Raw genomic sequence first — 16,371 nt, 5'->3', positions numbered from 1 at the left:
GCGTTCCTCTTCAGAACTATTTGAATCATATTCATAACTGGATGTGTAACAAGAAAGCATATTCTCCGAATCTGAAGCCATTGTTTTGATTCTCCAGCAATGCAAGTTTTCTTGGCGTGACGTCACGAACTGGGGGCGGGACTTTCTGAAAATGACCAATTCGCAGCTCAATTTTTTGCAGATTTTGGACACTTTAAGTCATTTTTATTGGTGTTTTGCATTTGAATAAAAATACCATACCGCGTGTTTTGGATAATTTAGATGCTATAAAATGTTTTTCTGATGTCAGTTAAGAAACAAAAAAGTGACGTCGGTTGTCCTTTCAGAAATTGTAACTTGGTTCAATTACAAACATGAATGGAAGTTTTTTTTTTTTTTTTTTAAAGGAAAGTATTTTCTTCGTCACTTTAGAATTTCCAGATTGTTGAAATATTAAAATTACGTTCCATAAAAAAGTCACACCGGATTTTTAATGGAGTAGAAAACAATGTTTTTTTTCTTTCTTCATCTTTTATAAATTGATACAGTAGAAGTGCTCTGAAATTTTGACAAAAGACTGAGGTAAAGGTTGTCTTGAAAAGACCCGCACTGCATGAACAAATCCGGCCCATTTGGAAGTGTACAGTAATCCCTCGTTTTTCGCAGTTAATGGGGACCAGGACCACCCGCGATAGATGAAGATTCGCAAAGTACAGTTATATATTAATAACCCACCTGATAAGAAAGAGGGCGGTGCTGGGCGGGGTTGAGAAAATGCACAGCCAATCCACATGGCTATAAATCATGAGATATCATGCTGTTGTTGGGTGACGTCAGCGCTGGAAAACAATCAAGCTCCAAAACCTCTGAGTCATTCGCCATTTTTTTAAAATTCTGACCGTTTTTTTTCCCCTAAAAAATGTGATAAGTGAACCGCAAAGAGGGATCACTGTACTTCAAAATGGTGGCAAAGAACCCCCAAATACGACAAGATCCAAAATAATTGCCGGTAAGTGACCTTCTTAAAAACAATTATACTTTCAGTAAGTACTTGGTTGACTAAAAAAGTGATAAATGTACATACACATACAGTCTAGAGAAAATCTACCCCCCCCAACCCCTTCCCAAAGAAAAGGTGCTTGTTGTCTTTAGGAGGCATCGTGTGCTGCGATCGGGTGCGAGCTTTCCGGGTCCGTCTTGACGCATGACGCCAAGTCGGCAGCGGGTAATGAAGTGATGACCTCCACCATGGCCAATCCGGTGTGGGGAACACCGGTGTTCATTATATGTCTTTGTAAATGCTTGACCCAGTCCTCTTGGACAGACAGGGGACCCTGGAAGACCAGATCGCAGAACCTAGAACCACAAACAAACAAATAAATAACAAAAATGAAATAAAATGAAATACAGTAAAGTCTCGTTATATCGATATTGGTTATATCGATAGTACGGCTTATTACGATACTATTTCTATGAACGCAAGGAGAAAATTACATGCGCGCAGGGTCGGATATATCGATAGTCCGGTTATATCGATATTTTTTCCGACACCCGAGAATATCGATATAACGAGACTTTACTGTACAATAAAATGAAATGCAATAAAATTAAATAAAATTAAATACAACAGTGATACCTTGGCTTGCGAACTTAATTTGTTCCCAGACAGAGTGTGTAAGACGAAAAGTGTGTATCCCAAAAATTAATTTCCCATAGGAAACCATTAAAATGAGAATAATCCGTTCACATGTCCCTATAAAACATACATTTCTACTTTCTAACTTTCTAAGCCTTAAAACTACACAAAATACCTTATTTTATGTATAATAAATGTGCTGTGGTATTATAATTAAAGAAATAAACTGTACTGTATAATAAATTCGTTTTATTTACCTTTATTCCCTTTATTTACCTGATGGTCGTTGATGGCTTGATGGAATGGAGTGGCCAGTTTCCTCAGCATTAAACACTTGATGAGGAATGTAACCTTCTTTCACCATCTTGAGGAATGATCCCTTGTAGGTGCTTTCTCTGGGATAATTTTACCTAGTTCCTCATCAATTGTGTTATGTTTAGCTAGGTTGATAGCTGTGTACAGATGGCTTGTGCAAGTTATTTGTGGAGCCTGATTCATGGGAATTTTAACCTTGCATTCTACACTCTTCCTTTGAACTATCAAAGTTGAAACGACTCCAAATTTCACTGTTTTATATCCATTTTGTCACTCTCGCTCTGTCTGCCTGTCTCTTTAAACCACCTCCCCTCACTGCTGTGTCCTTGACCAATCACGTGGCTTTAACCGACGACTGGGGGCGGGGAATAGAGGACCAAAACAAGCCGGCTGCCATTTTCTTTTAGGAGAACGGGCTCATTCATGAACGACACATCACTCATTGGGGCAGCTGCGTGTATCCCGAAAAATAGTTCGGATGCCAAGGTAAAATTTTCATAAATTTAACGTTCGTAAACCGAAAACTTCGTCAACGTTCGGAAACCGAGGTATCACTGTAGAATGCAAGAAAATTAAATACAGTAGAATGCAATAAAATTAAATAAAATAGAATGCAATCAAATTAAATGCAGTAGAATGCAATAAAATCAAATACAATCGAATGCAATAACATTAAATACAATAGACTGCAATAAAATTAAATACAATTAAATGCTATAAAAAATGAATAAATAAATAAAAATCAGAGTACTTACACAATCAAGAGTTCGTGAATATTTTTACAATTTGTATGAGAAAGACTCTTATGATATTTGATGTCTTGAAATGTAACTGTTCATTTTAAATTAATTTAACAAATTACCTGTAATGTAGCGCCACAAAAAATACAAGTTTTGAGTTTTAAAAATCAAACGCAGTCCCCTGGATGGAAAAGGCTTCGATTAGCCACCCTAAAAAAATTACAATTACCTTTTCCAAACAAATCCAATTTACCTGCATGTGAGTCTGTAGGTTTCCTCTGGGGTTTGGGTTAACGGAAGCACCTTTTTCTTGGAGCTGGGCCTTAAACGCTGCCTCCTCGTTTTACAGTCAATCTCTAAAACAAACCATTTAGGTGAAGAAATTAAAAAAAGGATGAGATGAGGGAGGTTGGGACAGTTTGGATTCATTCAAATTGACTTCTGGAATCATGAGACTTCATCCAAGGGTGAGTATTATTTTATTCTACCATATTTTCTGGACTATGAGGCACACCCAAAAGCCTTCTTTTTTTTTTTTTTTTAAAGATGACCCAGTGCCTGATAATCCGGTGCGTTTTATGTGTGACATAAGCGACTGACTCCATTCCCCCCTTGTAGAACAAATCATGTATGGTCCAATGGACCATACATGATTTGTCCATTTGACCATACATGGACCATTGGTCCATCCTGGGATATATAAAACGGCTTTTCATTTCAATAATCTCTTTCAATTATTTTTTGAATCGATTTTGCCATAATTTTCAATTTTTGGCATGTTTAGAAATGGAAAATTTGGCATTTTTTTGCTCCTTTTGGAATTCAGTATCTCAATACAATTCATATTGATTTATATACCAGGAAAAAGACATTTGTTTATTTATGACAATTTTAAGGTCAAAATATTCCATGAAAACCTCGAAGGAACATAAATGATTTGAAGAAAAGTTGTTAATCACGAAAAATTCCATTTATTATTGTATTGTGTGATAAAACCCTGGAATATTCAGCATCTGACTATCTGACTGTTTTGACATTTCGTTTATCACAGCACCGGGTTCATAACATAACCCCAGCCTCTCCCGTGACGCTTTATAATGTGGTGTGCCTTATATATGGAAAACGTTTGAAAATATGTCATTCATTGATGGTGCGATTTATAATCTGGTGCACCTTATATATGGAATAAGTTTGAAAATACACATTGGGGGTGCACTTTATAGTCCGGTGCACTTTACGCTTTATAATCCGGAAATTATGCTCATTCCTCGAACCTTGCACTTCAAATCATCATCATGCTTAATTGCACTCACCCTAAGGAATCTCCTGAAACTTCATCCAAGGCTGAGTCATCATTTTATTGCAATTTTCATTCTTCGCAGTTCACCAAATGTAAAATTAACAACCGCATTCTCCACACACAGGCATCGACTTTTACAAATTCATTTAATTCTGCCTGTAAACTTGTCCTGATTCCTCCCCAACACAAATTCCAACGCAGCCATCCTGCCTTCCCCTTTCATCGTTGATATTTATTTGATGCGTTTGGCCTTTGAAGATAAATTCATGCTTACCGCTTCCCTCAAGGAAGCCGATTCTTTTCCGTTTGACGCACGCCCGCAAGTGGTTTGACAGGCTGACGCCACTGTGGAAAGTTGCTTTGCAGTGGACGCACACCTTGCGGTTGAATTCCCCTTTCTCTGTAAGAGAATCAGTATTTGGCCATGTTTTATGACTTTTATATCCATCTTTCTTTAACTCATTCAATGCCAGACGTGCAAAAATGATCTGCCAGGGTTTTTGTCATTGTCACTCAAATTCCAAGACCCACAGAATATTGAGTTTTAGGACGAAATAAACATTCAATGCAGCGTGAGAAACCTTTGACTCTTTTCTTTCATCAGAAAAAGAAGAGTTAATTCCTAAGTTATATGGGTCTGGAGGTATCTGATCTTGAAATGGGGGCGGCTGTACAAAAGGACACATTCTGCCCCCTTGTGGAAGGGAAAGCCGTCTGACCAGCGAATGGCAGTGAATGAGTTAATCAGAGATGAGAATTTTCCGCCGATCGGCAGATTTCCAAATTACCAGATAAAACTTAATATGTATTCTCGCTTTTTCGCTGTTCACTTCCTGTTTTGGCTTGTGTTGGCGGAAGCCGCAATTTTGATTGGATGATACTGACGCCGGTTGGCGGAAAGCGCCATTTTCGTTGAATGATCTTGATTTAGGTGCCGTTGATGTCTAAGCAGGTCAACAGCCCTTTTGAATAAGCAGACGAGTAAAAACAAATCAGGTTGATTCGCCTTTGTGGAGAGAAAAGGTTCTAATTTGCAATGAAACAATACCATCGATGAAACAGTTGAATGTCAGTTGCACTATGACAAGCCCCATGGTAACGTTAGCATCAATATACTACTGGCAGCAGAAAGCAAGCGTGCATTCGATATATATATACAGTAAAGTCTCGTTATATCGATATCGGTTACATCGATAGTACCGCTTATTACGATACTATTTCTATGAACGCAAGGAGAAAATTACATGCGCGCAGGGTCGGATATATCGATAGTCCCGGTTATATCGATATTTTTTCCCGACTCCCGAGAATATCGATATAACGAGACTTTGCTGTATGTATATATATATCGATATTTATACAGTGAGACCTCAACTTACGAACTTAATTGGTTCCCAGACAGAGTGTGTAAGGTGAAAACTGTGTATCTCAAAAAAAATCCCATAGGAAACCATTAAAATGAGAATAATCCGTTCCCGGGTTTCCATAAAACATACTTTTCAACTAAATAAGACTTAAAACTACACACAACATACCTTATGCTATGTATAATAAATGTGCTATTGTTTTGTAATGAAAGAAATATACTGCATTGTATCATAAAGTCACTTTATTTACATTTGTGATGGTCATTGATGGCTTGATGGAATGGCGTTGGAGGTCCGAGGTCAAAGGGAATTGCTGTTTGGAAAGAGTCACATTCCATAAGGACTGTAATTAAAGAAATAAACTGTGCTATAAAATAAAGTCGTTTTATTTACCTTTATGATGGTCATTGATGGCTTATGGAAGGAGAGTCACCTTCCATAAGGACTGTTGGTAACTTAACCTCTGGTGTGGCTTCTCTTCTTTTTTCTTTGGAGAGTCCTCATCATTTTTGCTGATTAAAAACCTCTTAATTGACACCTGTTGCTTTCTGACTTGTAAGGTCTTACGAAGCTGAGGCATCACATTATTGTTCATCATGTTGATGATTGTCATAGCCACATTCTTTTCTGAATGGAACTGTTCGGTAAAAGCCTGCACATCATTCCACTTTGCCAACATTGCCTTTATGAGCTCACTTGATGCTGCAGCCGTCTCCTCCTCAGATCTTCTGTTACTGGCTTTAAAATTCTCAATCAGCGCCGAACTTCCAGGTTGGCGCATGGCGATATCGGCGTGAATTAGCCGTGCTTTCTCGCATGAAATAGCTTTACACACGCTGTCGCCGGATAGCTGCTTTTCGTTAATCCAAATTAACAGAAGTTTTTCAACTTCTTCGATTGCCCGAGATTGTGTCTTCTTGGGCTGAACATGAGCCTGTGGTGGGTTTTTTTTTCAGTCCCATCATAGTAAAATTATCAGCAAAAAGCTCCAAGAAGGCGATCGACGTGTGCATTCAATGAGAGGGGGTGTGGAAAGTAGCGCCGGCTGTAGCGCTGTTCGGTCGTGTGCTTCCGCCGAAGATCACTCCGACAGATCCGAAGGTCGTGTGCTTGATGTACCAGCCGTGGTGGGTGTGTAATATGAAAATAGTGCTTATTATAAGTTTTAATTTTCATAAATTAGATGTTCGTAAGATGAAAAGTTCGTAATATAAGGTGTTCGTAAGTTGAGGTCTCACTGTGTGTGTGTGTGTGTGTGTGTGTGTGTGTGTGTGTGTGTGTGTGTGTGTGTGTGTGTGTGTGTGTGTGTGTGTGTGTGTGTGTGTGTGTGTGTGTGTGTGTGTGTGTGTGTGTTAGTGTGTGTGTGTATATATATATATATATATATGTGTGTGTGCATCCTCTTCTCTCACACCAGCTACCTTCATGTCCTCTGACCACATCCATATAACCTCCTCTTCGATCTATATATATGGTCTCCTGCCTGGCAGTTCAATATATATATAGCATCCTTATATATATATATATAGATATCAATATAGATCTATATCGATATATATATATGTGTGTGTGTGTGTGTGTGTGTGTGTGTGTGTGTGTGTGTGTAGATAGATCGCGCTCTCTCGCTCTCTCTATATATAAACAGTATTCGTGCGTGTGCGCACCCCCACGCTTTTTTTTCTCCAGACTTTTTTCTCATTTGGCATTCTCATCCCTGGTTACTGTGCTTGCTATATATTTTTTGTCACACAGGAGAAAAAAAAACATGGTGCTTCAAAATGGAGGATTTTCATTCGCAGGGTTTACTTGCCTGATATCGCGACCGGCAGTGAAGAAGCGACTTTCGGTCCCGAACTTTGTTCACCATCGGAGGAGACGCCAACTGAGGTCCTCGAGATGGGTTTGCTTTCATCCTGGCACTTTCTCTTCTTCAGAATTCCTATCAAGGCGCTTGTGTCCGTGAGTATATCTTCTTCCTTGATTTTCGTCAGCGATTGCTTTCTTTCAGTGTCCGTTTTCAAAAGCGAGAATGGAGGCATGAGCGCTTTGGTGTCGCCGCAAGCACTTGAATTGGAGTCGTCTTGGGGGAATCCAAAATCAGATGATGCTATGAAATGATTCGTTCCGTAATATAACTGATTTCGTCTATTTCCGAGAATGTCGACGGCCCTCATGTACTCTTTCTTGTTGCGCATCAATTCCTTGAGCACAATGACAGGCGATTTATTTTTGGACAAATGGGCCCGACCGATTTTTTTGAGGTGACCGCGGATGTGGTTGGACTGTCCTTTCTTATTATCAAATATGTCCCCGCATAACGGGCAGGAGTGGAGATCGCTTTCGGTCTCTTCGGAATCGGGCGCCAACTGCAATACTGCAACAAGATGACAAATGGAAACAGTTACAAACCCAACAATTTAACTCATTCAATGCCAGACGTGCAAAAATGTGTCCACTCCAGTGCCAGGGTTTTTGTCATTGTCACTCAAATTCCAAGACCCACAGAATATTGAGTTTTAGACTACATAAACAATCAATGCAGCGTTAGAAACCTTACTCTTTTCTTTCATCAGAAAAAGAGGTCAGGAGTTACATGAGCTTGAAATTGGGGCGGCTGTCCAAAATAGCGCTTTATATAGCGCTTTAACAACAGCTGAAGCTGGAACAAAGCGCTAACATGGACAAAAGGCAAATGCTGCCCCCTTGTGGAAGGGAAAAACATTGCCAGACGTCTGATCAGCGCTTTATGGGCACCACCCGCAAGAAAAACAAAACCCGAACAAATTTGGGAATGGCGCTCTACGTTATGATTTTCAATTCCCGAATAAATGTGGGAATGGCAGTAAATGAGTTAAATAACAGTATCCGAAGATGTAAACTTTTTATATGGGTGTAAATTAGCAATGTTTAAAATCACGTAAAGACGTAAAATATTTCATTCCTGACTTTAGAACATTTGAAAATGATATAATCAGCAACAATTTATAATCAAGTCAATCCGGTAGGGACAATCCTGAAATTATGGATGAAGTACATTTTGGTTGTTTGTTCTGCCCCCATAGTACAATTTCTTGGATCTGGATTGCACAAGGTGTTAAAAATGTAAGGACAAGCTCATTGGAGTGCCATGGCCAGTGCTTTATCAGCACCCCAGCAAGAAAAACCAAAACCCGAACAAATTCGGGAATGGTGTGCTCCGTCATGCTTTTCAATTTCCAAATAAATTCGGGAATGGCAGTGAATTAGTTGAATATCGATACAGTGATACCTTGGCTTACGAACTTAATTGGTTCCCAGACAGAGTGTGTAAGGTGAAAAGTGTGTATCCCCAAAATTAATTTCCCATAGGAAACCATTAAAATGAGAATAATCCATTCCCAGGTCCCCATAAAACATAATTTTCTATTTTCTAAGCCTGAAAACTACACAAAATACCTTATTTTATGTATAATAAATGTGCTATAGTATTATAATTAAAGAAATAAACTGTACTGTATAATAGTCGTTTTATTTACCTTTGTGATGGTCGTTGATCGGTTGATGAATGGAGTGGCCGATTCTATCAGCATTAAACACTTGATGAGGAACGTAGCCTTCTTCTTTCACCATCTTGAGGAATGATCCCTTGTAGGTGCTTTCTCTGCAATAATTTTACCTTTTTCCTCATCAATTGTGTTCTGTTAAGCTGGGTTGATAGCTTTTTGATTAGCTTGATTGCACCTTCCAGTCTACACTCTGCTTTTGAACTATCAAAGTTGAAACAAGTCCAAATTTCACTGTTTTCTATCCATTTTCTCATCATTTCACTTTTGTTTTTTGTTTCAAGCTCTGTCGTCTCCCTTTCGCGTGTGGGTGTGTATGTTTTTTTCTCACTCTCTCTATGCCGCCTGCCTGTTTCTTCACTGCTGCGTTCTTGATCAATCACATGGCGTTAACCGAAGACTGGGGACGGGAAATAGAGGACAAAACAGTCGGCCACCATTTTCTTGTTAGGAGAACGGGCTCGTTCGCAAACGACACATCACTCATTGTGGCAGCTCTGTGTGTATCCCAAAAAAATAGTTTGTATGCCAAGGTAAAATATTTATAAATGTAACGTTCGTAAACCGAAAGGTTTGTAAGCCAATGTGTTCATAAACCGAGGTATCCCTGTACTTTGTTGGATCTTTGGAGATCATTTGGACAACATACCTTTTTTCATTTTGCGAAACGCCGTAATCTTCCTTCGAATTTTCGGCCTATCTTCACTAGCCACTTTCTCGGGAGTGAGAATGTGACGCGCTGTGAAGCTCAGTCCGACCCTGTGAAGATGTCCTCTCACGTGATTGGATAAGCCCACCCCAGACTGAAAAACAGCCGGGCAGTACGGACAGCTTTTGCAATCCGAATCCGACTTTGGCGTTTCACCCGCGCGGGCTTCAACCGGCGGCATGAGGTGCGAATCCAAGTTTTCTCTGCAAACTTCGCTTTCGATGCGTTCTTCTTTGATGATTGGCTCGCTCGCTTCCCGATCGTCGCTTTTTGTTTTCTCAAAGAGCCTCTTGGATGCCTGCAGAGCACCACGTATCGACATTCGTCTGCTGTAGGTATAAACGGCGTTCTGATCTTCTCGACGAGCATCCTTTTCAAGATCCTCTTCTTCTTTCACTTTTTTTTTGTCGTAATTATCTTCTGGGTTTTTTTTATTTAGCCCCGTTGGGCTAGCTAAAGGTTTCGGCGGGGCGAAGCATGACTCGGAAGTGTTGCGGAAAGGCGTGGACATCTTTCTTTTGGATGGAGACTTCTTGACAGGTGATTGATACGGGCTGCGTTTCCATGCCGAGAGACCGTTTGGGGGTAAAGTCACGTCTTCCCGATCGGGCATCACCCATTGGGAATCTTTCTTCTCATCGCTTGGCTCGTGCTCGGACTTCTTCTGTTCGGCGTTGTGAATTTTTCTTTGTCGAGAGAGCAAAATGTTGATGGATTTGTCCAATTTGGAATGAGCGAATTGGGACTTGAAACCTTCCTCCATCTTGTGATTTGGGAATAAATCGGATAAATCGGAATTGTCCTTTGAATGTGTGGGGGAATCTGGTTTTGACGAGACCTGCCCCTTGATCATGATTTCCGACGTCAACTCGGCGTCTTCGATGGGCGTATAAGGAGGGAGTCGACGCTCCGCGGCTGGTCGCTCGCTTACATATCCAAACTCCTCGATTTCATATTCATTCAACTCCAAATTATGGCGACGCCAGAGGTGATTTTGAAAAACGGTTTTGCTCAAAGCTTTGTAAGGACAAACTTTACAAGAGAAGACAGCGTATTGATTGGTCCACGTTTGCTTTCGAACCGCTTGTTGAGAGTGCATGGCGATGTGTCGCCGTAGATTGTTCCAACTCACCGCCCTGAAGTTGCATCTGTCACATTGCAAGTTTTTCTTTTCCGTCCCGTGAGCTTTTGCATGCTGGACAAAAGTGTTGGGACAAGTTGTTCTGAACGAGCACTGGGGGCAGAAAAGCTTTGCATTGCGACGCCTGCCCAGGTTGGTGGGTAGCGCCGATCGTTTTCCATGGTGGCATTTGACGTGCTCGATGAGTCCGGCCCTTTGACTGTAACACTCTCCGCATTCTCTGCAGACGAACGTCCTTGGTGAATTATTTGACGGGTTGTCGTGACTTTTCAGGTGGTAATGTAAATAAGCGCGCCTTTGGAAAGTGAGTTGACACTTTGAGCAGGAGAAAGAAGACATTTTGCCTTCAGAATGGGAATTTAGAGTGAGCGCCCCGTTCAGAGTCGAAAGGTCACAACTTGGGTTGTCGTCTTGGGAATGTCTCCCTGGTGCACCACAGAGAACTTGCATGATGGGTTTCACGGCTCCGTTGGGGTAACTTGGAACGTTTTCCGCCTGGGATGTCTGCAGCTTGGGGAATGTCCTCGACTGTCGGACGTTCATTGAAATGGAGTCCACGTGGCCCTTGTCGGAAAAATTCTCTGATAACTCGTGAGTCAATCTGGGGCAGAGATCCTCCGAGGGATCCACCATGGTAACCATGTCCATTTTCCGTTTTCTTCTGCTCTGGCTATTTTTCGGCTTGTCAGCAGAGGCATCACTGTGATTCTCCCAAACAAAGTGCACAAACTCTCGGCGAGGGTCCCACTTGAGCTCGCTTCCGCTACTCAAGTCAATGGATGATTTCTCAGGCGATTCTCGATCAAAGTCCCAAATTCCAGCAGCGTCAATTTCGTGCACGGTTTTTAACTGGGTGATGCTTTTCTCCTCGTCTTTTTCCATGCTCACACTGTGAAATTCATCATCCACGGTTGCCTCGTGGAAAGTAATTCCATTTCCCAAGCCGACCGGAGACAACAACTCGGCGTGGGACAGAACATCCAGGACACCGGATTGCTTGCAGGAAGGAGTGTAGAAAGATTCATTGCAAGCGGTTGAGTCTTCTGTCATTTTCACCGAATCTTGCAGAAGGATGAGGGCAGCGATGTCAGCGTCTGCGTCTTTGTCATCTCCATCGACACCAGACAGACATGAGCTTTCAGTTGCCATGACCTGAAGAAGGTAAAATGAGTAAAATGAATTCAGATTTTTCTTTCAATCAACGCTATTCCATAAACAATTCCAGACAGATTTCTTTCAGATTACCTGCAAGGTCGTCACTCTTTGGCCGATTTAGCGCAATGTTAAAACCTGTATGTCACCAGTTATAGGCGTCAAAATGAATCCAATAATCAACAACTACTCAATCATCGAATTAATCTACAACGGTTTTCGTAATTGCTTTAAAGGAAAATTGCGAGTTTCAGAAGGTCCCGCCTCCTTGTTCGTGATGTCGCTCCAGGACGTCTTGCCTTGCTCTAGAATCAAAACAATGGCTTCACATTCGGAGAAGATGCTTTCTTGTTACTCATCCAGTTATGAATATGATTCAAATAGTTCTGAAGAGGAAAGCATAAATGTTTGCAATCGATTAAAGAAGTCCTTCCGTCTCATTTTGAGGCGTCTGGACTCCAATGTAGCGCCCAGACAATGCACAAGATGGCGCCCAAGCTTTGTTGGAAATGGGCTCATTTCTCTGCTGGGAATTTGTGTCAACTAGTATCAAATAATGGTCTTGGTGCAACGCACAACGATTTACCATCGCATTATTTATGTTTTTTCCTTCTAATTTCGCCATCAACACGTTTTCAGACCAAACAAAGTACCCAAAGTACATTGTGTGTCGCTTTCTCGGTCAGGGGCGTTCCAGACGTGACGTCACGTCAGGCATCGTCATCAACTCGAAAACAAGACTTCCTTAGTCTTAAAACATAAAATACAGCTATATGCCGTGGAATCTTTGTAAAATTCTCTCAGTAGAAGTCATTTGAAGTGATTTTACAAATTATGGACACAACTTGTCCGGAGGCATCGGTTGTCCTTTAATAATTAATTTCAGTAATTCTCTGAGTTTCTGTCATCCTTCATGAATGCCTTATGTTTAATCAAAAAATGTTTAGATGGATTGGATTAGCCTTTATTAGTCTCACAGTGGAGAATTTTACATTTCACAGCAGCAAAGTTATGAAAGGAAGAGGGAAGGAAAGGAAGAAGTAGAAAGACAAACTACGGGAGCTGCTGTAAAGGTAGACACTCTGGCAGCGCCATCTTGAAGACAAAATGTTGTAGTGGAATGTGCATGTCTGCTACAAGCTAAATGTTGAAAGCAAACACGAAGCTGTAGCATCCATTGACGAAAACATATTCTCACATCTCCTTTCCCACGTAAATCCGCTTCAATTCCAAACGACGATAGTTCCACATACTCCTTCTCATCGCGGGCTCCTAAAGCCATGCATCCATCCAGCCGCAGACTGTCCAACAGCACCGACCTTTCCGATGAACAAAGCGGGGCAGTGAAAATGCTGCCCACTACAGGCGCAAAAATGCACACTCGCCCCAGAGCTGTCCGGCGGTGACAGTCAAATGGCACCGACATTCCTCCCAATCAAAAACAGTGCTGGCATATTCATGCTACCGAAAAGGCGCAATCTCTCAGCACAGTCTCCTCCTTTTCTTTTCCATTGCTTTTTTTTGCTCAATAAAGGTTGGGAAACACTGACTTCAATGATTTTTTGAATGCATTTTTTAAACCAAGGACTTTTGTGTGTGTGAAGTGAATTCAGGTTATTCAAGAGTTACTGTTCCAACATCAGCTGTTTTCATGCTTTGAAAGCCAGCCGACACGCTAATACAGCATAACCGTGGCTTGAATATTTAATTGTTTAATTTTCGAAAGAACACAAGGTCGGACCCGGTCGGACCCAGAGAGGTATGAGAATTGGGGGCCATAAATGTGTCATAACAACTAAGTGACACGTTGTTTTTTTAACCCCTGAAAAGTTCCAGACAAATTTGCGATGGGCAAAATTACATTAATTTATTTCGCAAAAAGCCGGTGATTGTGTATAAAATTGAAACTTGCGTCACAGTAGTTTATAGATGGAGACCGGGTCGCAATGTAGTGTAGATGCGTCTCGAGAACAGCTTGGCTGATTCGCGTTGTTTTGTTTCTTTGAAGACACGTCACCTTAGGCCGTAATATTCTTAGGTATTGTTGGATGCTGCTTGGCGATGAGCTGCAGACCATTTCCAACAAGGCTGCTCCAGACTCCCTCCCAACCCACAAAAACCTCATTACCTAGGCTAAACGGGAGCTAATGACAAAACACCGCTCGGCACATTCGACACGGGTAACACGGGAATGTTGGGAGGCAAAAAAACAGATACACATTACCCCTCAACGGCGTGGGTGGAGATCGGAGACGAGGAATATCGTGCATTTGATATTTTCTGACTTTCGTCTTCCATCTACTTCACAGACGCCATTTTCCGTGGTGGTATGGTGTGGCACAGATCATTTTTTGAAAATTGGATTGCCGTGAATACGTCTGTCTGCCACGCGATAAAGCCCACACACTCACCATTTTAGGGGTTTATACCGGTGGGAAACGTACTCAGACAATCAGAATAAAAGTGAGTGGAATTACCGTCGCGTTTAATTTTGTCACACAATACTAAGAGTCAGTGAGTGCACCCCTGCGAGACGTGCGAATGGTTTGTTCCAAATAGGAGGCATAAAAATGAGTTAACGAGCCTTTCCCCCTTGGGGAAATTTTGGTAGCTTGATGACTCATAAATATGCATTGATTTTATTGGCGCGAATCTATATTAAAAACTGTTATTTTCCCCATAAAACAAAATAAAATAATTTGATTGTGTACATAAATTCTCTATATGAGAATATGATGAGAATATGGTCTTTGTTGCTGCGTTGCATTGATGGCTGTCACGCCATTATTTTGTCATTATAATTTACATTTATAGGTCTTTCACTTGTAGTCCCAAATGTGCCTGATTTACGCCCCCAGGGAAAAATGCTTCCAATTATTTAACACATTTCCCAAATTTTGCCGATAATATTTAGGCACTAAAATTCCACTCTCTGCTCATAAAACATATTAATATATTCCAAATAATGAGTTAGGGCAGGAATTTGGATATCATCCTCTTCAAACTGGCATGACTTGCGACGACTAAAAGTTGTCGATCAGATTCGGATAATTAGAACATCGAAGGAACCCGTTTAAGACCTGAGGTATCGTAATCAGAAAATTACAGTTGAGGGGGGAAGTGTCTTGTACTTAAGAATTAAATAGTTTGTCACGAGTACATCTAAATGTTAAATAATATCCTTACGATATACTTTCCGCACTACTCCACTTAACTCGCAATTAGCAACGCTAACTCGTTTTCAGTCTCATATGAAAATGATCGCCCCTGTCATAAAGAACGTACAGTGTCTCATCAAAAACATATAGCATTTCATATTTTTAGCGAGGATATCTATCTTTGTGTCGTATATTTTACAAACCTGTAACGTCCCATTAAAAAATAATTGTAGTTGTTAATGTATGAATGTTTTTTTTTTTTCTTCAAAAAGACAGGCGCGAGAGTAATTGCTAATTTAAGTGTTCTTACAAGTTCAGATGTCAAATTATCGAGTGGTGGAAATCTGGGAACGAGGTTCAGCGTCCAGTCGATATACGTATTTGAGTGACATCTCTTCGTTTAGTGTACTGCGATTTTTTTTTCTCATATCAAATCCGTTTTGACTCAAAGGTCGAAGAGTACTGCTTAAATGAATGAGATGCTGGACTCAGATGACTGCGCCTTGTCGTTGAACAATCTCTTTTTTGAGAAACCTATCGTCCAAAAAGTGTAAGTACGTACAACGAGATAGCCACTCAACTTGCTTTCACACTTATTATTTTTTATGTAATATTGTGCCACTTTTGGTTTGTACAGAAAACCACTACAACAAGTGGTCAATCCATGGCAAGCAGAAGAACCGCCACCCCTTTCCCAAATTCCTGCCAATCTAGTTATGCAGGAAGAGGCAGAGTCGCTCACTACCCTTTACGGTATGTTCTGTTTTGGATTCAAATGTATTATTTTTCACTTGACGTTAAGAAAGAACACCTCTCTCTTTGCCTTGCAAACAAATTGTGAAAATAACTGTTATCAGAAGCCTTCATATAATAACTGCAATCCAATGCAGTTCTTCTAACAACTTTAGAATTTACAGGTTTCCAACAAAGACTGTCCAACAATCCCGTTGAGAGAGAAAATGAAGAAATCCAAGAAAGCAGCCACAGCAACGGTAGACTCGAAAGCCTTTGGGGAGGTGAAGGTTTTTGGGACCCCTGTCATGGTCCCAGTCAGACCAAGATGGATGAAAGTGATAGTGGGCATAATAGTGATCGAGGAACCATCAGCATGAAATATTTTTCTGTAGATGACAGAAAAGGACCACCTCTTCGGAGAAGGCAAGTCTGAAGCCTCTTTGTTTAAGAATTTTTAAACAAACGGATTTTTGTCCCTGGGTGAATGACCTCCATACAAAGCTCATGAATTAAGGTTTGGCTGACGAAAAAGTTCCAAATGACATGTTTTATTAGTCGTATCACTTGCCGCATCTCAGGGCATCACCATATACTGTA

At 40.8% G+C, this 16,371-nt stretch overlaps 2 protein-coding genes across 4 annotated transcripts in view; one reads left to right on the top strand and one right to left on the bottom strand.

Annotated features, from left to right (window-relative positions):
• Positions 1-1,117: 1,117 nt before the first annotated feature.
• Positions 1,118-14,219, bottom strand: znf644a (zinc finger protein 644a). Its single transcript, XM_089008816.1, has 6 exons — positions 14,106-14,219; positions 9,529-11,881; positions 7,148-7,711; positions 4,245-4,370; positions 2,924-3,026; positions 1,118-1,335 (listed from the first exon to the last, which is right to left on the bottom strand). Exons 2-6 carry the CDS (start codon positions 11,876-11,878, stop codon positions 1,128-1,130), a joined length of 3,351 nt encoding a protein of 1,116 aa, XP_088864942.1. The 5' UTR covers positions 11,879-11,881; positions 14,106-14,219; the 3' UTR covers positions 1,118-1,127.
• hfm1 (helicase for meiosis 1) overlaps positions 14,220-16,371 on the top strand; it is a 16,802-nt gene continuing 14,650 nt past the window's right edge. For 2 of the 3 annotated variants that reach the window (XR_016116492.1, XM_089008814.1), the window contains exons 1-4: positions 14,935-14,966; positions 15,491-15,589; positions 15,677-15,792; positions 15,948-16,197. Coding sequence is in view for 2 of the 3 variants with exons in the window: in XM_089008814.1 (XP_088864940.1) it covers positions 15,510-15,589; positions 15,677-15,792; positions 15,948-16,197 (446 nt within the window). In the remaining variant the exon portion in view is untranslated. Of the gene's footprint in view, positions 14,345-14,934; positions 14,967-15,490; positions 15,590-15,676; positions 15,793-15,947; positions 16,198-16,371 lie in introns of those variants that run through there. The other variant, XM_089008815.1, reaches the window with a different exon arrangement.

The sequence above is a fragment of the Hippocampus bargibanti genome, linkage group LG11 (assembly GCF_051943395.1).
Source record: "Hippocampus bargibanti isolate YZ-2025 linkage group LG11, ASM5194339v1, whole genome shotgun sequence".
Taxonomy (NCBI): domain Eukaryota; kingdom Metazoa; phylum Chordata; class Actinopteri; order Syngnathiformes; family Syngnathidae; genus Hippocampus; species Hippocampus bargibanti.
Note: the sequence above shows the minus strand (reverse complement) of the source record. Positions and strands in the feature narration are given on the sequence as shown.

What these genes read in the sequence shown, in the direction of transcription:
- znf644a (XM_089008816.1), bottom strand. Translation starts at nt 11,878, where the DNA reads ATGGCAACTGAAAGCTCATGTCTGTCTGGTGTCGATGGAGATGACAAA. An exon ending in GTTTCGCAAAATGAAAAAAG is followed by an intron (nt 7,712 to 9,528) that starts GTATGTTGTCCA and finishes ATCTTGTTGCAG; the next exon opens with TATTGCAGTTGGCGCCCGAT. An exon ending in ACTGCCGGTCGCGATATCAG is followed by an intron (nt 4,371 to 7,147) that starts GCAAGTAAACCC and finishes ATTCTCTTACAG; the next exon opens with AGAAAGGGGAATTCAACCGC.